The 23,139-nt window shown below is 40.6% G+C and overlaps 1 protein-coding gene across 7 annotated transcripts in view; it reads right to left on the bottom strand.

The window, feature by feature from the left end:
- The window catches only part of SEPTIN2 (septin 2), a 40,686-nt gene that overhangs the window by 8,417 nt on the left and 9,130 nt on the right, over nucleotides 1-23,139 (bottom strand). For all 7 annotated transcript variants that reach the window (XM_053597247.1, XM_053597245.1, XM_053597249.1 and 4 more), the window contains 6 exons: nucleotides 20,310-20,340; nucleotides 19,090-19,210; nucleotides 7,018-7,104; nucleotides 5,588-5,711; nucleotides 4,502-4,636; nucleotides 4,219-4,336 (listed from right to left, as the gene is read on the bottom strand). In XM_053597247.1, the coding sequence (XP_053453222.1) occupies nucleotides 4,219-4,336; nucleotides 4,502-4,636; nucleotides 5,588-5,711; nucleotides 7,018-7,104; nucleotides 19,090-19,210; nucleotides 20,310-20,318 (594 nt within the window). In that variant the 5' untranslated portion in view covers nucleotides 20,319-20,340. The remainder of the gene's footprint in view (nucleotides 1-4,218; nucleotides 4,337-4,501; nucleotides 4,637-5,587; nucleotides 5,712-7,017; nucleotides 7,105-19,089; nucleotides 19,211-20,309; nucleotides 20,341-23,139) is intronic.

Genomic DNA, 23,139 nt, shown 5'->3' with positions numbered 1-23,139 from the left:
ACTCAGGAGGCTGAGGCTCAGGATCGCTTGAGTCCAGGATGAGGCTGTTGTGAACTATGATGCCACGCCACTCTAGCCAGAGCCACAGAGTGAGACTGTCTCAAACAAAAAAAAAAAAAGAAAAAGAAAAAGAAATATATCGGAATCATACAAATGTCAACAAAAAAAATCACTAAAGTTATTTTCAAATGATTTTACCAATTGCTAAGAAGGTATTTAAAAGCCTAGACAAATTAGTGCAACCCTGTCTCTAAAAAGGGTTTTTAAAAATTAGCCAAGTATGGGCGGCACCTGTGGCTCAAGGAGTAGGGCGCCGGTCCCATATGCCGGAGGTGGCGGGTTCAAACCTAGCCCCGGCCAAAAAACAAAACAAAACAAAAAAAAATTAGCCAAGTATGATGTAGTCCCAGCAATTTGGGAGGCTAAGGCAGGAGGATCTCTTGCAAGGAAGTCAAGGTTGCAGTAAGCTATGACAGGGACACTGCGTTCCAGCCTAAGTGACTGACAGAACAAGAGAGAGAGAGAGAGAGACACCTTTAAAAAAAAAAGGATTTCTGCTTTAATTTTGAGGGAGCCTGTGTGCAGAACCAAAAACAATGTTGGCAATAATGACCACAATCTCCAATGTACAAAGCCAAGGGAGGACAGATGCTAGCCCTGCATAACAGTTAAATAAACTCACACCGCAGTCAGCCTCAAGGACAGAAGCCACAGAAGAGACCACAGGCAGGCATCTTTTAAGTAGAGAGGAGGGAGAAACCTCTTGGAAGAAAAACTGCCAAAGACACAGGGAACAGGACACGTGGTGTGTGTTTGGGAAATAACAAGAATTCCAAAAGGCTGGAATCTAAGACAGCTAGCTGGATGAGGGAACAAAAACTAGGGTTACAAAGTAGAGAGTTCCCTGAACACTCGGAAGTCTGGATTTTATTCAAAAGGCAGCAAGCAGCCAGTAGTGAATCTCATAATCGGACCTATCAACCCAAGCAGTAGAGTGCTGGGGGGGTGGGGGGGGGGGTGGAATCTTGGGCTGCAGATGAAATAAGCAGTCATTTAATTAGTCAACCAATTAAGAACCCAGTCTCCAAATGCCCACTACACCAGACACTCCGTCAGGTGCCAGGCAAGCTGGAGCTCTGCTTGTTCTCAGCCCAGATTACGGGAAGAGAGAACAAGAGCAAAGAGCAAAGAAAACATCATCACTTCAAACCCTGTACTGGATTTGCTCACTGGTTCTGCGAGTGAAAATCCTTAATACAACCTCTTGCACCTTCCATGGTCAAAGACCTTGGTCTCTCCACAACATCTGCACTAATTCAGAATTTCAGAACAGGCCCTCCCCTCCTTACATCCTTTACTTTGTAAACTCACCTTCAGTCTTCGTAAATCCTGTCCCTAAATAGGAGGAACCATCTCCCTCTTGAGAGAAACTTAGCAGCAAGCGTGAGCTTGCTCCCCAGGCTGTACCCTATGGCCCCTTTCCTGGCCTGTGGTCCTTCTGACCTTATGTTTAGTCCTCTGCTGACTTCATAAAGACAAAGTCTCTCCGATGGAGAAGAGATTTGAAAAACATTCAGTAACTAGACTATTCAAAACTGGAGAGGAGTTAGGGATGAATCAAAAATAGTTACATATTTCTCAGGGTAATTCCAAGAATTGTGGGATCAATTAAAAGATAGGGAACTCAGGAAGACAAGAGCTCCTTAGAGGAGAAAAGAGGACTCTGGTTTGCACATGTAATTCAAATGAAGAAATAAGACCCTGGAAGGGGGAAGCGGAACACAGAGACCACAGTGACTACAACACAGCAAAGCCGCTGAGTGACCCCCCCTCACGGCAGTGACAGGAAAGTGGTCAACACAGGAACAGGCCCACTGTACTGACACGTACTGTGGGGCATGACTAGTCTGTGAAAATTAGGTCAACTTAGGGGGGTGGTCTGCTATGCAGATTCTACTGTATTTCTAAGGAATACCCACTTTCAGGGATCAGGAAGGTGAAAAAAACAGGTGGATAGCAAAGCAATCAGAGGCCAATGAAAAGAACTGCCAATCATGGCCTCCTCCATAGGAGGAGCCAAAGCCCTGACAAAACTGCAGCTGGATGGCAGGAAAACAGAGTGAAAGGGTCATGCCTAACACAAAGGAGAGAAGTTCTTTTGGATGAGGCAGAATGAAAAAAACAGTAGGCATAAAGGAAGAAATCAGATGAAAGTGATAAAAGAGGCCCAAGAAGGAAAGAATGAACAAATAAATGCTAGAACTATTTCAATTCATCTCAGACTTTGTAATCAAGCATTAAAAGTTTTGGGTATAAGATTAAAATCAGAACATTGTAACCCTGACATCCCCTTTCCTCTACCTCAATCAAATTTAATGTAAGCACATAAAAGGTCAAGTTTCCTTAACTGGGAGTGCTAAAAGACTTACTGTCAAACATTCGAATGTCTAGTGTTAAGGGACTCTTCCAATGAAATACTTCCTAAAAAACTGGCAGTACTTGAGATAATAAAGGAAAAAGCCAACAAACTGCATACAACTTAAAAATCCTGCCATAGCAAAAGACACAAGAAAAACATGAAAACACGAAAGAGGGAAGAAATCATGTGCAACAATGATTAAAAATGTCCAAAAAAATTAAAGAATATCTATTAAGTCAATTTAAAAAACAAACAAACAATAAAAAGCAGTTAAAAGAAAGCTGAAGCTCTATGACCTGATGGAGCACACTAACTGGAATCAAACCCTGGAAAGGACTCACACCAGTAATCACAGAGCTGCAAATCAAAGGGGATACAAGTTCTCTGTGAGAAACACATCTCAAAACCTGGCAACATAACCAGGACAGTTACAGGGGATGAGAGAAGAGCATGTTTGGGGAATGTAAATTATTACTTACGTGGGGGAACTTCAGCCATATTTTAAAAATTTCAACATTAATTTCCTAAGAATTCATGTGATTCACACAATTGTGAGAAGACAGATAAAACCAATGTCATTAACAGTTAATACCTACGCCACCTACTATTTCAAACTCTCAAAATACAAAAGTGACCAAGGCAAAGGTTCCTGGTCTCAGAACCTGGAGGCAGGTGATGAAAGGAGGCCACCCACACAGACATCTGGGGAGCTCTCCAGGCAGAAGGTGTCACAGCAAAAAGGCCCTAAGCGAGTGTTATATCTGGTCTGAGGAATAGCAGAGCAAAACGAGAAATAAGCTAAATATCTGTTAACAGGAATCAGCCAAATTGTAAATTATACAGTGAGATTCTGTGCATCCAATAAGAATTATGGCAGAGCTACAGATCATGAGTGTTAAATCTATTTTTAAACTGAAATCAAACGGCAGAACAGTATTATAGTACGATTCCATTCAGTGAAAACAAAAAAATGTAAATGGACTATGTTCTAGAAGGACATAAGCTTAAACTGTTAGTAGTTGTTTCTGTTGCTAATTATAGGAATTCTTCCTTAATTAGAAATATTTTTTTAGAAATGAGTTCTTGCTATGTTGCCCAGGCAGACTTCAAACTCCCGGGTTCAAGCAATCCTACCATCTCAGCCTCCAGCTGGGATTACAAGAGTGAGCCACTGTGCCCAGCTAAGAATTCTTATTTTCAGAGTTTAGTGGGTATGAACTATCTGGACTTTCCTAGGAGAAATCAGAAAAATGTAAAGGATTTCAAAAAATACCTAGCAGAAAGGCAACAGAGGCTTTATAGAGACACAGAGAGCACTGAACTGGGGTACCAGAGAGGACAGGTGAGCACAGGGCCTCTCGGTGCCAGGGCATCAACGGGCATACACTGCAGTTGGCCCCTTCACAGATAAAGCCCTGAGCTCCATCCTGCAATGGCTCCTCTGCAGAATTCAGGTAAAATAATAAAACTTAATGGAGAGTGTACTTCGTATTTGTATCATTCACCTAATGCATCATGGAACCATTCTGCACTTAGTACTTACTCACTGAGGATATTTTTACCTGAGAATTTAAACAGAAATTTGATTTCTTCACAAAGGCAAAAATTTAAAGAAATAACTACAAATATTAGGTGGTACTTGAAAACCATCACCAAAATGCAGAAACAATTCTGCAACCTTGCTTCCCCACACTGAGCAAGCTGATGCCCGGTGGACGCCCTCCTCCCTTTGCCTCTCAGGCAGCTGGCTCTGGTCACCCTGAAGGAGAACAGGAGGCCCGTCCAGTACTCATACTCACCCTTCTCTTTAACCTCTCCCGTTCCTTCAGAGTGAGAGTGTCTGCCTTTGCAATGACCGGTACGATGTTCACCTTATTGTGTATGGCCTTCATGAATGCAACATCTAAGGGTTTAAGTCTAGAAATAATTTTAGAATTGGCACATATTTAAAGAAAAATTAAGAGAAATCATGCAAAATTTTTCTCTCTCATAAAATTATCTTAACTCTTTCTTACATTACAGCACACACAGCGCATGCCAGCTGTGGCAGGAAGGCAGGCCTGTATATGCGCAGCTACGTACCCGTGGCCAAAGGGTGAGATGAAGTAGAAGCAGCAGTGCACCCTGTTGTCCACGATATGCCGCCGGTTCAGCCCACTCTCGTCGTGCAGGTACCGTTCAAACTGCTCATCGATGTAGGAGATGATCGTTTTAAAACTGAAAGAAACATAGACATCACTAGTAATTAGGGGGCACAAAAGACAGCCAGTCCCTAACTTCAAAGGGAAAACAAGTTTTCTCCCTTTTCCTCACCTCCCAGCAACTACATATATATGATTTAATAATCCCTTTTCAAGATGAGGAAAGACTGACTCCTAGAGTTGGCAAAATGGAGGTTTCTAGAAACTGTGCCAAGTGTTAACTTTCCCCTAGTGCCTAGAGTCAGCAGCCTGAATGGAATAGGTTACGAAGCACCTGGGAGACGACTGACACCCCAGGAGGTGCCAATGCTTTTAAGGAGTGTGACTGTGAAGGGGCAGGGCAGAGGACAGGGGTCAAGAGCAAGGTCACCTGAGATGGGAAACACGTTGGTAAGGAAAGAACTTCCTGATGCAGAAGGACTTTTCCCTTGGCTGCCTTTTCTTGCTTAGTGTTGTAATGTTGATGGGGCGGGGGGTAGGGTGGTGGTGGTGGTGGTAGTACAAGGAGATTGGCGGTCCCTACACAGTGCAGGCCGCAGACTGCTCTTCCTTCTGCTTCCTCGTTTCCTTGTTGGTGAGCATGATGCCGGCGAGTAGTCACCAACAGTTGCCATGTCTCCACTGACTCTAACAGATTTCACTTCCTCCCGCATGGGAAGGACTTTTAAAAATGTCTTGTCCACTAGCCACAGTTCAAATCAAGGCATTTCATTCATCCTAGCAATCTATGGGTGGTTGACTTTGCAATCTCAGACCTCATGAGATTGGTCTTAGAGGAAAAATACTTTGTTTTTTATAAAATTCCTTATTTAAAGTCTATATTAATATGCTTTAAATTGTCTCATTGTTTTATTCTACACAGTATCCCAAACCTAACAATCACTCATTAACATTATCTATGAATTTAGGACAAATAAATGTAAACAAGTGCTCTGGGCACACGTGGGCACTCCCCCAGGGTGCATACCAATCCCTGCAGTTAATGGCATCACCATAGCCAGGGGTGTCCACCACTGTCAGGCGCAGCTTGACCCCCCGCTCTTCAATCTCAACAGTTGAAGCTTCAATTTGGACAGTTCTTTCAATTTTCTCTAGAAAAGAAACAAACTTTGTGTTTAGAATACACCTAAAAATTCTTCAGTGTGCCAAGAGAAGAAACTACCTGTTACTCCGTCCCTTCTGTAACAGTCTTATAGCAAATGACTTGCCAGTTTACTATGTCTCTGTGGAGGCCACTTCTCAAAAGATAACATAAGGATTGTGTGAAAATAATCCCAGAGTCAGAAAAAGTAACGTCAAAGCTAAGATTAATATGTTGCTTAGGAAAGTAAGAATGCTAATATAGGGCGGCGCCTGTGGCTCAGTGAGTAGGGCGCCAGCCCCATATGCCGAGGGTGGCGGGTTCAAACCCAGCCCCGGCCAAACTGCAACAAAAAAATAGCCGGGCATTGTGGCGGGTGCCTGTAGTCCCAGCTACTCGGGAGGCTGAGGCAGGAGAATCACCTAAGCCCAGGAATTGGAGGTTGCTGCGAGCCGTTTGACGCCACAGCACTCTACCCGAGGGCGGTACAGTGAGACTCTGTCTCTACAAAAAAATAAATAAATAAATAAAAATAGACTGCTAATATAAAAAATTATAATTTCTGTTCCTGGGATTAAGAAAACAATCTATGAATTCATTTAAAAAACGAAGCCAAAAATATCTGCGAAAGAAAGGCATCCATTTCTTCTTGCAGCAGCCACGTGCTTAGCTCTGATTTTATATGTTTAATTCTCTAAATAAGCTTTTTTTTTTTTTTTTTTTTGTAGAGACAGAGTCTCACTTTATGGCCCTCAGTAGAGTGCCGTGGCCTCACACAGCTCACAGCAACCTCCAACTCCTGGGCTTCAGTGATTCTCTTGCCTCAGCCTCCCAAGTAGCTGGGACTACAGGCACCCGCCACAACGCCCGGCTATTTTCTGGTTGCGGTTTGGCCGGGGCCGGGCTTGAACCTGTCACCCTGGGTATATGGGGCCGGCACCCTACAGACTGAGCCACAGGCGCCGCCCTAAATAAGCTTTATGGGTTACAAATTACTCAGATACTGTCATGTTACTGTAGCATTTTTAGTGATATAAAACATTCACATATGATGCTTCCATCAAATACGTAGTTTCTATGCTAGAAAGTACTTATTACACTTCACAGGCAAAGGGAACAAACTTTGAGAGGACAGATCCATGGACCTATCAACCAGACCCAAAGACCTCAGGGGCAGCCGCTTCCCTACCCGCTGACACTGTCCTTGTATTCAGAGCTGAACAACAGAACAGAGTTAAGGCATAAAATATTAACCACACATCCTATAGAAACTTCAGGTAGAATGACACTCAAAAGTAGCATGAATTTTGTTTTACCTGCAGCTCCAGGTATGATTCTTTCTGGGTAGAGATCAGTCAGGAACAGGCTGTTGATGAGAGTCGATTTTCCCAGACCAGATTCACCTTTAAAAGAAAATGAAAACCCTGTCATGACCTGATCTGTGCCGTTTATAAAGCAAAGCACCTCACAAGTGTCAGTCTGTGTGCTCCACTCGATAGCTATAAATCAGGCACCATACCTCCACCTTGTCTCATACAGAAGAAATGGAAACTCAGATTCACAACATCACTCTGCCCAAGATCAGATTGTCCAGAGCAGGTTCCCAATCTGAACCTGGGTGTATGGTACTCCAGAACTTGTACACTGTATGATCAGAAAGACAATTTTTTTTTTTAAAGAGACAGAGTCTTACTTTATCACCCTTAGTAGAGTGCCCTGGTGTCACAGCTCACGACAACCTTCAGCTCTTGGGCTTAGGCGATTCTCTTGCCTCAGCCTCCTGAGTAGTTGGGACTACAGGTGCCCACCACAATGCCCGGCTATTTTTTGTTTGCAGTTTGGCTGGGGTCGGGTTTGAACCCACCATCCTTGGTATATGGGGCCGGTGCCCTACTCACTGAGCCACAGGCGCCGCCCCAGAAAGACAATTTTATCTCTTCACAAATGTATGGAATGAACTTCAGTGGCTGGTCTTTCTTTTATGACAAATAGAATGTAAAATAAGTTGTGCTAATCATTAAACTCATCATATTTTCAGAAAACTGAACATTCCTATCCAATATCAGCAACACTGGTGCTCTTTGCGCTGTGCAAAGGGTGGAAGGACAGAGCCTACTGTGTGACACGCTCACCTGGCAACCTCCCAACCTGGTGTCACCCTGTCTCTTCCTTTTACACACATGCCTGTTTCCCATCACTGGCAACTGCCATATGTCAGGCACCTTCCCCACTCACATCACTGAGTGTAGCACGACCAACTCAGGAAACACGTATGCATCCAAACACTTAGTGACTTAAGAATGCCTGTTCAACTATTATTAACTACATTTGAAATTTAACTTCAAAGATGCAAAATACCAAAATAAAATTTACATTTGAAGGAATCATAAACAAACACTACTGTTTCATTGTAGGTTATCATCTAAGGGTTAATTTTACATGGAGAAGTGCTGCTGACCTTGGTACTATGTAGTGTAGTGCTTGGTGCTGGACTGTCCTGTGGGCACTTTAGATTGAACTATACTTTCTGCCAACTCCTATAGAGCACAAAGAAACAATATTAATACATATCTGTTTTAAGAATCAGTATTTTGGCACAGTAGCTCATATCTATAGCACTAGCTACTCAGGAGGCTTAAGGGAGAGTTCAAGGTCACCCAGGGGAACACAGAAACCCCATCTCTTAAAAAACAAAGCAAAGCAAAACAAAACAAAACTCCACCACTGATTTTGAAACTTCGGAAAATATTTTCTTGGAAAATCAAGAACAAAAAAGATTTGAAACGTACAGACACACAGAATTAGGGCTGCACTTTCAAACAATTTTCACAGATGTAAAGGACAAAACTGGAATTGTGTATTGAATGTGCTTAAATATAAAAGCAGAACAGAGCAAAACTCCTACTATCCCACCAAGTTATCTTTTTCATAAACTGTCCAGGAATGCTCCTTTACATTTTTACTCCATTTAAAGGAGATTTTACCAATATTTGCTAAGTATTTTCTGTGTGCCTGGCACAGGCATAGGCACTGCGACATGACAGAGAAAACAGGAGGACTTTGCTCCCTTGGGGCTTTGCAGCCCAGTGGGGAGATGATGGACAAGTGCCAGCCTCTCTTACTGCCTAGAGTAGTGACAGCTGCAGGCAACAGCTGAGAAGGACTCAGTATGCAGAAGACCAGTGAGTAAAGATAACTCAGACAGCTTCTTTTAAAAAAAGCAGTTGTAACATCCCAATGGCTATTTCTAAGATGTAAATCTTAATTTTAAGAGTACATAAGCAATAGCTTTTGGGTAACAGCTACCGAAGATTTGCTTATGAACTCAGAATGTGATGCTACTCTTGGGCTCAATTCCTAAAACTGCCCAGCCCTGTTCCACCTTCACTATTATCTCTACCCCGATCAGGAGTCTCACCAGGGTCAACAAATGGGGCAGGGCGACCTAGACACACAGAGATTTGGGTCAGTGCAAACAAAGCACCATCCAAAACACAATGGGGTTGGTGTGTTTTGGTTTACAATAGTAACAAAAATAAAATTTAAGTGCTAGAATTAATGTAGTTATCTTTAAAAACAGTAACAGCAAATACTGGAATGAGAAGTATTCAGAGTTTACATAATGGCCAAAGTTTCCCTAATTAGAAAGAAATACTAGGTACAGTGGCACCACAACATAAAAAATACATATAGGTAAGAAAAAGTTAAGCTACATTTTACAATACCATTTTAAAATACCATGAGGCAAATTGTCACATACGTTTTAAATTTTAGTCTAACTAAAGTTTAAAATGTTTTAAAACCTATGTTAAAAAATAAAGACTAAGCCAGCAATGTTGGGGAGCGGAAACTTTCGGCTCTGGAGGAAATCTCTCTTCACATTTTTATTTTTTTGACTTTCATGCAACAAGAGAATGAAACTGCTTTCTCCAACAATATGCAACAAGGGTCTTTTTCGGGAGGCCCCTGAACAGCAGTGTTCTAAGTGGTTAGCACTTTTGAACAAACAACTCTTCTCAATGGTTAAGATGTTGCTGAGAGCCGAGGGAGGTAAGATTTTGTGGGCAAGGTGAGGTCACGCAGGCCCCACAAAGGTCCACAATGCCCTTTCTGGGCTTATACGCTCTTAGGAAGGAACACCCACATCATGCATGCCCACAAATGTAACTACGCTGGCACACTTAAACCTTAGAACCAGCTTTCCTTTATCTTAGTTTTTAAAGCCCTGTGCTATAAACTTCAGGTGAATTTGATCACACTAACAATCTACTAACTTTCTATCAGGTAATATAGTTAGCAATAAGCTTATTTTTAATCTTGTTGTTCTTTTTTTTTTGTAGAGACAGAGTCTCACTGTACCGCCCTCAGTAGAGTGCCGTGGCGTCACACGGCTCACAGCAACCTCCAACTCCTGGGCTTAAGCGATTCTCCTGCCTCAGCCTCCCGAGCAGCTGGGACTACAGGCGCGCGCCACAACGCCTGGCTATTTTTTTGTTGCAGTTTGGCTGGGGCTGGGTCCGAACACGCCACCCTCGGCATATGGGGCCGGCGCCCTACTCACTGAGCCACAGGCGCCGCCCAATCTTGTTGTTCTTAAAAACTAAAAGCCACCATCTGACATAAATGTCACTGGGATAACAATTTAATACAAATTATCACCATTTGTCTAGAACCTCCAGCACCATGTGCACCAAGTTCTTTCATGGACAATCTACCACCTGGCTGCCCTCATCCATGTCCTTAAACCAGTTGTGATCACAGAATCTCCTGCAGACTGTTGCCCAAACATCTGTAGCTTTTCATCTGCACTTGACCAGACATTCTGTGAACCTATTTGTTCAGAAGTCCGACACAATTTAAACCATTATGCCTTTCCTCTTGAATAATTTCTCATTGATCAGTTAGGAATATCAGGGCTTTCCTGATACACGACTTTTCTTGAGCTGCTAATAGTACAGTTCAAAGGTTTAGAGTTTTTGTGGTTAACATTCAGTTCTATTTTTCACAACCTTTCTCACTCTCAATCTCATACCTGCTTTCCTCTATTGAGGTGTAATTTACACATATTAAAATGCAACCATTTTCTGTACAGCTAAGGAGGCAACCACCAAAGGAAATAGACGACCTACACAATGGGAAAAGTTATTTGCATATTTTGAATCGGACAAAAGCTTGATGGCTAAATAGTATTATGATACTAGGATCTATAGAGAACTCAAATTAATCAACATAGAGAGACTCAACAATCCTTTACATCACTGGGCAAGAGAGATGAATTGAACCTTCTCTAAAGAAGATGGATGTACCAAACCTTTAAAGAAGAACTAGTACCTATATTACTACACCTCTTCCAAAATATAGAAAAAGAAGGAATATTACCCAACACATTCCACGAAGTGAACATCACCTTGATCCCCAAACCAGGGAAAGACCCAACAAGGACAGAAAATTATAGACCAATATCACTAATGAATATTGATGCTAAAATACTCAGTAAGATCCTAACAAACAGAATCCAACAACACATCAAAAAAATTATACACCACGACCAAGTGGGATTTATCCCAGGGTCTCAAGGCTGGTTCAATATACATAAATCTATAAATGTAATTCAGAACATAAACAAACTAAAAAATAAGGACCATATGATTCTTTCAATTGATGCAAAAAAAGCTTTTAATATCCAGCATCCCTTCATGATCAGAACACTTAAGAAAATTGGTATAGAAGGGACATTTCTTAAACTAATAGAGGCCATCTACAGCAAACCCACAGCCAATATCGTATTGAATGGAGTTAAATTGAAATCATTTCCACTTAGATCAGGAACCAGGCAAGGTTGCCCATTGTCTCCATTGCTCTTTAACATTGTAATGGAAGTTTTAGCCATTGCAATTAGAGAAGAAAAGGCGATCAAGGGTATCCACCTAGGGCCAGAAGGAGATCAAACTTTCACTCTTTGCAGATATGATCATTTATCTGGAAAACACTAGGGATTCTACTACGAAACTTTTAGAAGTGATCAAGGAATACAGCAATGTCTCAGGCTGCAAAATCAATACCCATAAATCTGTAGCCTTTATATATAACAATAACCAAGCTGAAAAAATAGTCAAGGACTCTATTCCTTTCACAGTAGTGCCAAAGAAGATGAAATATTTGGGAGTATACCTAACAAAGGACGTGAAAGATCTCTACAAAGAGAACTATGAAACTTTAAGAAAAGAAATAGCTGAAGATGTTAACAAATGGAAAAACATACCATGCTCATTGGCTGGGAAGAATCAACATTGTTAAAATGTCTATACTACCCAAAGCAATATATAATTTTAATGCAATTCCTATTAAAGCTCCATGGTCATATTTTAAAGATCTTGGAAAAATAATACTTCGTTTTATATGGAATCAGAAAAAACCTTGAATAGCCAAAACATTACTCAGCAACAAAAACACAGCAGGAAGAATCATGCTACCAGACCTGAGACTGTACTATAAATCAATAGTGATCAAAACAGCATGGTATTGGCACAAAAACAGAGAAGTAGATGTCTGGAACAGAATAGAGAACCAAGAGATGAATCCAGCTACTTACTGTTATTTGATCTTTGACAAGCCAATTAAAAACATTCAGTGGGGAAAAGATTCCCTATTTAAAAAATGGTGCTGGGTGAACTGGCTGGCAACCTGTAGAAGATTGAAACTGGACCCACACCTTTCACCATTAACTAAGACAGACTCTCACTGGATAAAAGATTTAAACTTAAGACATGAAACTATAAAAATACTTGAAGAAAGTGCAGGGAAAACTCTTGAAGGAATCGGCCTGGGTGAGTATTTTATGAGGAGAACCGCCCGAGCAATTGAACCAGTATCAAAAATACACTACTGGGACCTGATCAAACTAAAAAGCTTCTGCACAGCCAAGAACATAGTGAGTAAAGCAAGCATACAGCTCTCAGAATGGGAGAAAATATTTGCAGTTTATACCACCGATAAAGGTCTAATAACCAGAATCCACAGAGAACTCAAACGTATTAGCAAGAAAAGAACACGTGACCCCATCTCAGGATGGACAAGGGACTTGAAGAGAAACTTCTCTAATGAAGACAGACACACGATCTACTGACACATGAAAAAAAGCTCATCATCCTTAATCATCAGAGAAATGCAAATCAAAACTACTTTGTGATATCGCCTAACCCCAGTAAGAGTAGTCCACATAACAAAATCCCCAAAACAGAGATGTTGGCGTGGATGTGGAGAAAAGGGCACACTTCTACACTGCTGGTGGGAATGCACACTAATACATTCCTTCTGGAAGGATGTTTGGAGAATACTTAGAGACCTAAAAATAGACCTGCCATTTGATCCTATAATTCCTTTACTAGGTTTATACCCGGAAGACCAAAAATCACAATATAACTAAGACATCTGCACCAGAATGTTTATTGCAGCCCAATTCACAATTGCTAAGTCATGGAAGAAGCCCAAGTGCCCATTGACCCATGAATGGACTAGCAAATTGTGGTACATGTATACCATGGAATATTATGCAGCCTTAAAGAAAGATGGAGACTTTACCTCTTTCATGTTTACATGGATGGAGCTGGAACATATTCTTCTTAGCAAAGTATCTCAGGAATGGAAGAAAAAGTATCCAATGTACTCAGCCCTACTATGAAGCTAAATTATATCTTTCACATGAAGGCTATAACCCAACTATAGCACAAGACTATGAGAAAAGGGCCAAGGAAGGGGAAGGGAGGGGGGAGGTTAGGGTGGAGGGAGAATAATGGGTGGGGCCACACCTACGGTGCATCTTAGAATGGGTACAGGCGAAACCTACTAAAGGCAGAATACAAATGTCTACATACAATAACTAAGAAAATGCCATGAAGGCTATGTTGAACAGTTTGATGAGAATATTTCAGATTGTATATGAAACCAGCACATTGTACCCCTTGATTGCACTAATGTACACAGCTATGATTTAACAATAAAAAAAAAGAATGGATGAATGGCTAACATGAAAAAATGCTCATCATCCCTAATTATTAGAAAAATGCAAATTAAAACCACCCTGAGATATCATCTAACCCCAGCAAGAATGGCCCACATGACAAAATTTCTAAATTGCAGATGCCGGTGGATGTGGAGAGAAGGGAACACTTTTACACTGCTGGTGGGACTGCAAACTAATACAACCTTTTTGGAAGAAAGTATGGAGAATTTGCAAAGAACTCAAATTAGACCTCCCATTTGATCTTGTATTCCCTTTACTGGACATCTACCCAGATTAAAAAAAATCCTTTTACCATAAGGACACTTGCAGTAGACTGTTTATTGCAGCTCAATTTTCAATTGCCAAATGTGGAAACAGCCTAAATGCCCACCAACCCAGGAATGGATAAACAAGTTGTGGGATATGTATACCATGGAATACCATTCAGCCATCAAAAATATGGAGACTTTACATCTTTTGTATTAACCTGGATGGAAGCGGAACACATTATTTTTAGTAAAACATCACAAGAATGGAGAAGCAAGAATCCTGTGCACTCAATTCTGATATGAGGACAATTAATGACTTAGTACATGCTGGAGCATGGGGGTGGGGAAAGGGTAGAGCAGAGAGAGGGAAGGAGGGAAGGGGGTCAAGGTATATAACATACCTTTTGAGGGTGGGACACAATTGTAAGAGGAACTTTACCTAACAAATGCAATCAATGTAACCAGGTCCTTTGTACCCTCAATGAATCTTCAACAATTAAAAAAAAAAAAGCAATCATTTAAACTGCACACTTGGATTAATCTGCACAAAAGCATGTACTAAGACAACCTAACTCCACTCATGGTATAGAATTCCCATAATCCAAATTCTATAAAGAATTCCATCGTATAACTACTCACTCCAGCACCCACTGCAGGTAAACGCCAATCTGTGAATATTTTCATTTCTCTTGGGTAAATAGGAGTGGAATACTGGGTTTTAACTGTTAGGAAGGTATGTTTAAAAATTAGCTGTGTATGGCTAATTAGCCTAGCACTTTGGAAGGCTGAGGCAGGAGGACTGCTTCAGCCCTGGAACTGATGACACAACTGCTCTCTAGCTGGGGCAACACAGTGAGACTCTATTGCAAAAGAAAAATATTCTACAACTTTACTGATTTTCTGTCTTACATATTACTAAGAGAGGAGTGTTTAAAACTTATTATAAATGTATTTTTCCTGTCAAATTTTGCATCATATGCTTTGAAGCTCTGTACACTTTGTGAAGCTGATTGATTCCTTTTCCTTTCTTGTATATGCTTCTGTATTTCTGGTAATATTCCAGAAGCAGACAGGGGATCTATTTTGTTGTTACTAATACAGCCACTTTAGCTTTCTTGTGACTGGAGTTTGCATAACTTTCCATTCTTCTATTCCTTAACCCATGTATGTTTCTACAGTGAAAGCATTTCTTATGGAGACAATATAAGGTCATCACCCATTCTGACAGTCTCTGACTTTTACTTGCAGTGTTTAGTCTATTTACATATGATTGGCATACCTGTGTCAGGTCCACTAATTTGCCATCTTTGTTCCACTTGTGTCATCTTTTTTCTTTTCCAGGCTTCTTCTCCAGTACTTAATTTTTATTTTATCAACACTATTAGCTTTTAGCCCAGTGTTTGTCTATTTTTTTTTTTAATGGTTGCTCTGGAGTTTACAACATGAATATTAACACAGCAGTCTTCATGTAAAGGACATTCTTACCACTTCACATAAAATACGTGAAGTCCACAACAGTCCACTTCTCTTCATCTTCCTGTCCTTTGTGCTACCCTTATTAATTTCATTTCTAGATGTATACATTGTGATTTTTGTTCTAAATAGTCAACTATCTGTGAAAGAAAATTAAAAAGCAAGAGAAGTACTTTCTACTTATCAACACATTTTCCCTTCTCTCCACTCCTCAGTGTGGATTGAGTTTCAGTTGGAATCCTTTGCTTTTAATCAAAGAACTTCATTTCAGCTTTCTTGTAATGCAGGTATGACAGAGACAAATCCTCTTATCTGTCTGAAAATGTATTTCCTCTTCCGTTTTCACCTTATTTTAAAAGGACATTTGTGACAAACACAGAATTCTAGGCTGATGGTTTTATTCTTCTAGTATTTTGAGAACGTCCCTTACAGGCTGCATTGTTCTTGGCCTTTGATTTGTATGTGATGATTTACTTTTTTCTAGCTAATTTTAAGACTTTTCTCTTCGCCTGCTCATCATGGGCCCTTGATAAACGGTTTGTGTTTCTGTACAGGGTTGCGACCCACAGATTGAGAACCGCTGGCCTAATGTCTCACCGGTTGTTCATGGAGACTTGTTCTACAGGTAGTCCCTGAGTTATAAACATGAGACTTACATACAAGTGATACTTACAAACCAGGGCTATCACAGTAAGTCCCTGAGTTAGAAACATTAAGACCGACACGAGACTTGCACCTATGAACAGGGGCTACTGTAAGTTACTGGTAAAAAGTATCTGTTACAGGCTCAGCGTCGGTGGCTCAAGCAGCTAAGGCGCCTTTCACATACACCTGAGCTGGTGGGTTCGAACCCAACCCGGGCCCACCAAACAGCAAAGACAGGTGCAACCAAAAAAAAAAAAAAAAGCTGGGCGTTATGGTGGACACCTGTAGTCCAGCTACTTGGGAGGCAGAGGCAGGAGAATCGCTTGAGCCTAGGAGTTAGAGGTTGCTGTGAGCTGTGATGCCACAGCATTCTACCCAGGGTGACAGCTTGAGGCTCTGTCTCAAAAAAAAAAAAAAAAAAAAAAAAAAAATTATCTGTTATAACTTACAAAGTCAACTTAAGAACAAACCTACAGAACCTATCTAGTCTGTAAGCTGGGGGCTTGCCTATGTGTCTTGGCGTAGTGGTCTTTGTATCTGTTTTGCTTGGTATTTGTTGAGCTTCTTAGATTTGTGCATTTATAATCTTCACCAACTTTGAACAGTTTCCAGGTCTTATTTTTTCCACACATCTTTTTGTCCCTCCCTTTCTTCTGTATCAAATAAATTATCTGCATATTAGACTGCCTAGAGTGTACCAGGTTTATTTAAGGTTTATTCAATTTAAGGTTTATTTAAGGTTTATTCAATTTCTTGTTCTTTTTCCACGTACTCCTTTTGTGATTTAGTTTGCTTATTTATTTTCAGACAGGGTCTCAGTGTCACCCAGGCTGGAACACAGTAGTACAATCATAGCTCACTGTAACATCCCACTTCTCAGCTATAGTGATTCTCCTGCCTTGATCTCCCATATAGTAGGACTATAGGCATGTGCTGCTGTACCCAGCTAATTTTTTTCTACTTTTTGTAGAGACCAGGCCTCACTATGTTGCTCAGGCTGGTCTGAAACTCCTGGCCTCAAATGATCCTCCTGCATCAGCTTACGAAGCATGTTGATCACAGACTTGAGATCACAGGCCTGGTCTCTGTGCTTCAGGTTAGATACCTGCTACTATTCTTTCCATCTGCATTGTATAATCTGCTGTTAGGCTTATCCTAAACATTTTTTCACTTCAGATATACTTTAATCTTTAGAAGTTTAACTTGATCCTTTTCTTGTATCTTCCATTTATCTCATTATATTCATGTTTTCCTCTAAGTACAGGAGCACATAAAATAGTTAAGAGTTCTTGTTTGCCAATTCTATCATCTCTGGATCTGTTTCTATTGCCTGATATTTTTCCTGATCATGTACATTTTTTTGCTTCTTTGATACCACATAATCAGTTCTTAGACATTGTGTATGTTACACTGTAAATGTTTGGATTTTGATGCCTTTCTTTAATGACTCATCACTCTGCCCTAGCAAATAGTTAACTTATTTGCAAATGAACTTGATCCTTTTCCATTTGTCTGGAAAGGTTCACAACAGCCTTTATACACATATTTAGGTTAGCCCTAGTCCTAGGCAAGAATTTTCTGGAACTTCTACTGAGCACCCTGGGTATTCAGTAAGATTTCTCCTTTTTCGATGGCTGGAACACAAACACCTCCTGACCACATGAACTCTCAGACCCTGTGCAGTCTCCCGTCTAGCTCACAGTCTCCTTGTGGTATTTCATCACCAATCTCCATGGAATCTTACCCTGCCCATGATTGTTCAGCCAAAGTTTCAACAGGATCTCCAGTGATATTTCTGGAGTTCTTTCTTTCTTTCTTTCTTTTTTCTTTCTTGAGTCTCACTTTTTCACCCTGAGTAGAGTACTGTGTTAGTGTTAGCTCACAACCTCAAACACTTGGGCTCAAGTGATCCTCCTGCCTCAGCCTTCCAAGTAGCCAGGACTATAGGCACCTGCCACAACACCTGGCTAGTTTAAGAGACAAGCTCTTGCTCTTGTTAAGGCTTGTCTTCAACTTCTGAGCTCAAAGGATCCTGCCACCCTCGGCATATGGGGCCGGTGCCCTACTCACTGAGCCGCCCGAGTTAGTAATTTTTAAAATGAGAATTAAGCAAATACAATTCTAATTAGCTATGACTATATTAGCTGCTAATATGTAACAATTACTGTAAAACTTAAGAGGCCTGTAACATCCATAAACAGTATATTGTAGACTTTTTGGGTAAGGAACTTGGGAATGTCTAAAAGTAGGTGGTTCTGGCTTAGGGCTTATCATAAGGTTACAGACAGTATGACAGCTAGAATGGTAGTCATCCATAAGAAGGGTGACTGGGCTAGAGGGTGTCCCGGAGACCGATCACTGCCATACCTACTGGCAGGCGCACCTCCTTGCCTGGTAGCTGGAGTATCCTCTCAACATGCCAGGTGGCTTTCCCTAGAGTGACTAATTCCAGAGAAGGCAAGGTGGAAGCCACAATGTCTTTTATGCTCTAGTCTTGGAAGTGTCACAACTTAATTTCTGCAATGCCCTGTTGATTATACATGTAAACTCTATTCACTATGGGAGGACTCTAGAAAAGGCTGTGAATACTAGGAGTCAAGGATCACTGTAGGCCATTTTGGAGGTCAGCCGCCACAGAAAGAGCAAAACCTTTCCCTATGTATAAATAAGGAAGTAACAGAAAAACTGTAATTTTACTTCTGACATACAGTAAAACCTCTGTAAGTTGACCACCCAAGGGACAATAACAAACTGGTCAACATACGGAATTTCCATTGAGTACATTTGGTACCTGTCTGGTCTATGAAAATTAAGTCAACTTAAGGAGGTGGTCGATGTGGTTAACTATGGAGGTTCTATCATATTTTCAAATTCCCAAGTTACTTGATTCTGTCAATAAAAAACTTTTCCTCTTACATTATAGGTCATGCTATTATTATGCCCCACAGGTTGGAAGGGAAGATAATTAATAAATTTGAGACTATAAATTAATTTCTTACCAACCACCATTAGTGTGAACTCAAAACCTTTTTTCACTGATTTTCGGTGAACTTGATTGGGAAGATTTGCAAATCCAACATAGCCAGGAGTTTCTGGATTTATAAACTGAGTTGGTTGTTGCTAAAACAAGATTAAGGAAAAAAACAAAACAAAACACAAAACCTTAGTAGTTGCTTTTAAGATAATCAATTAACATGTCACAAAACTATTGGTTATTCTCACATAAAAAAAAAAAAAAAATCAACACTTCCAAAAAGTCTTACTTCTATTAGAAAACTGATAGTATAGGTGTAAAAAGGATATACATAGAATGGCAACAATGGTTAATTCTGGCTAGAAGAATAATGGCAAATTTTTATTTTCTTTTTTGTTTACCTGTATTCCATACTAATACTTGTATATAAAGCAAAACTTAGTATGATTTTATACTGGATAGTAATGAACACCCATAGACCCAAAAATAAAAGGCAGAGAGAAACAATCACCTTGTAGTTTTAACCATAAATTCTGCTTTTCTCAGTGTATGTCCTTTAGAACTAATTTATCTCAGGGCTCTGGGCTAACTTGCAAGGGCTGTTCCAAACCAATTTATCAAGTCTAAGGGCCCCATCAATTTTATAATAATAATTTATCATCATTTTAACCTTTTATTTCATCTGCTGGGAATGATCTAAGAACAATAAATGTCTACCAGTGATATATTTAGAAAAAAGAAAATGGAAGCCTAAAAAATGAAAAAGCACAAAGCTTTGAGAATGACAATTAGTCCTCTTTGTCTTAATGAGCCAAATATATTAGCTGTATTAAAAAATAGTGAATCATATAAATTTTGACTGGAAACAGCCTGAAAACTTACACGCTTTGCAGTTTCTCTTTATGCTCTAAACCAGTGTTTTTCAATCTTATCACATGGCACACTTGAAGCTGTAGTTAAACTTTTGCAGCACACTTAAATTATATTTATTTAAAAAAAAAAGTAAGGAATAAACATACTTATTGTGCCTTGAATTTCTTTTAGAAATAATCATTTCTTGGTGATATAGTAAAAACAAAATCTAACTGTATCTTTACCTCACATTTCAGACCAAAATAAACCCCAGGATTCACGTATTTACACTTGAATCCTGAGACTGAAAAAAAAAAAAATGATTTCTAAAAATTTTCATGGTATACCAGTTGAAAATCACTGCTCTAAATACACGATGAAGTGTAGTCTCACCTTAGACATCTTTGGTGAAGTTTTCTGTTATCTGTTAAGACAAAAACCATATGCACATATTTAACAGCATGAATTAACCTATAAAAAGACTTACATAAGGCCAGGCGCAGTGGTTCACGTCTGTAAACCAGCACTCTGGGAGGCTAAGGTGGGTGTATTGCCTGAGCTCAGGAGTTCAAGACCAGCCTGAGCCTGAGCAAGGCCCTATCTCTGAAAATAACTGGGCGTTGTGGCTGGTGCCTGTAGTCCCAGCTACTTGGGAGGCTGAGGCAAAACTTTAGCCGAAGAGTCTGAAGTTGCTAAAGCTGTGATGCCATGGCACTCTGCCGAGGGTGACAAAGTGAGCCTCTCCCCACCAGACTCCCAAAAAAACCAACTTCTGGCCTAACATGGAGTATAGTATGTGTATATTTTCATTTTTCTTGGGTAAATACCTAGAAGTGGAATTGCTGGTGAGCTGTTAGGAAGGTGTATTTAAAAAATTAGCCCTGTGTGGCTAATTAGCCCAGCACTTTGGAACTATGATGCCAGGGCACTCTACTAAAGGCAACAAAGTAAGACTCTCTCAAAAAAAAAAAAAAAAAGACTTACACATAGGAATCAATAGTTTGTTTCACTTAGCTTTTCAATTTCCTCAAACATATCCCCAGGAATGATAAAACAGTCCTGTCTCATTATAAAATTAGATTTAAAAATTAGAAGTTGATGAAAGCAACTGTATGCATATAAACACATATATACATATGTGAACATTTGATATTTTCGACAATATTTCAACATTTGTTTTTCAGTACTCATCATATGCCAGGCACCAGGGACACATGGATGAAAAAGACAAACTTCCCTGACCTCTGGAATTATAGTAATTTTCCTTTTCTCTCTGAAACCTTTCTAGGAGGAAGGGATGCCATCACCCAGGCCATTGTAACCAGAGTTATGTTCACCATCTGTTGAAGGCTCCTAGAGCTACTTGAGAACAAGAGTTTAAAACTGGGGCACAGGAGCAATGTGAACTATATTCAATTCACACATGTGTTCAGTAAGGACTGAAGGCATCTGAGTGTTTGAGAAGTGTAACAATGGTTTCAGAGATATGCAGAACTTTTATACAAATTTTATAAGCCCTGAAGCTTTGGGACACATGGAGTCTATTGGCCAAACTTCAGTAACAACATCAAGAGAGATGACTACCGTCAAATTTTATTCCTTCTAAAGGTTAGAAGCTTTTAAGAAAGCTTCTTATACTTTGTCTCCTCATTTTTCCCTCAAACCTTAACATTTGAGAATACTGCACACCCTAATTTTCACTATTGATGGATGGTTCCAACTACCCTGGAAGAAACCAGGGGCTTCCACTCTCAGTGCTTTTGGCTTGATTAAACAGGTGCGACAGCAACGGACTCACAAACCTGTCACTGTATGGCACTGGCTCTCATGGAACATGCAAGGGTGTGTAGTCTTGGTTCTTCTTTTATTGGCCTCACCCTCAACAGATCTAGGAAACCTACCTTGTTATCAAAAAGGGTTCCCACAGGAGAAAAGGGGACATATAGAGGAAATAAATGATAAACAGGAAAAATTTCCTGAGAAGAACAAAGACCAGAGTCTACACGTTAACCAACTATCTAGGATTGTGTCAGACAAGAGTAAATTAAGGTCTCCCTAGGAAAATCCTACTACTCTAGAACTAAAAATATAAAAACTATCTCAGCATAGGTCTGGGCACAGTGGCTCAGGCCTGCAATCCCAGCACTCTGGGAGGCTGAGGGGAGTGGATTGTCTGAGCTCACAGATTCGAGCCCAGTTTGAGCCTTAGGCAGATCCCATCTCCAAAAATAGCAGGGTGTTGTGGTGGGTGCCTGTAGTCCTACCTACTTGGGAGGCTGAGTCAAGAGGATCGCTTGAGCCCACAAGTTAGAGACTGCTGTGAGCTATGATGCCACAGTGCTCTACCAAGGGCAACAAAATGAGACTGTCTCAAAAAACAAACAAACAAAAAAACTACCACAGCAAAACCTAAAAGTTAAGGGGCAAGAGTGAGAATTAAAACATCCTCAAGGGGCTCAGCACCTATAGCTCAGTAGTTAGGGTGCCAGCCACATACACGGGGACTGGTGGGTTCAAACCTGGGCCAAGTCTGCTAAACAATGACAACTGCAAAAAAAATAGTTGGGCAGCAGGTGCCTGTAGTCCCAGCTACTTGGGAGGCTGAGGCAAGAGAATCGCTTAAGCCCAAGAGTTTGAGGTTGCTATGAGCTGTAATGCCATGGCACTCTTGAGGGCTACATAGTGAGACTCTGTCATAAAAAAAAATAAAACCTGGCGGCGCCTGTGGCTCAGTGAGTAGGGCGCCGGCCCCATATGCCGAGGGTGGTGGGTTCAAACCCAGCTCCGGCCAAACTGCAACAAAAAAAATAGCTGGGCGTTGTGGTGGGCGCCTGTAGTCCCAGCTGCTTGTGAGGTGGAGGCAAGAGAATCGCGTAAGCCCAAGAGTTAGAGGTTGCTGTGAGCCGTGTGACGCCACGGCACTCTACCCGAGGGCGGTACAGTGAGACTCTGTCTCTACAAAAAAAATAAATAAATAAAAAATAAAACCTCAGGGTGGCGCCTGTGGCTCAGTGAGTAGGGCGCCGGCCCCATATACCGAAGGGTGGTGGGTTCAAAACAAAAAAAAATAAAAAATAAATAAAACCTCCTCAAGGGAAAGATCAGATAAAATACAGACAGTTTTGGCAGGAGGGGCTGATATCTTGATATAGAAAGATAAGTATCTGATAATGAAAGGTAATCATTAAAGAAAAATTACAGTCAAACTTCCTTTTTTTTTTTT

Source organism: Nycticebus coucang, chromosome 7, assembly GCF_027406575.1.
Source record: "Nycticebus coucang isolate mNycCou1 chromosome 7, mNycCou1.pri, whole genome shotgun sequence".
Taxonomy (NCBI): Eukaryota; Metazoa; Chordata; class Mammalia; order Primates; family Lorisidae; genus Nycticebus; species Nycticebus coucang.
The sequence above is the reverse complement of the archived record's forward strand: the minus strand, read 5'-3'. Positions and strand labels throughout refer to the sequence as shown.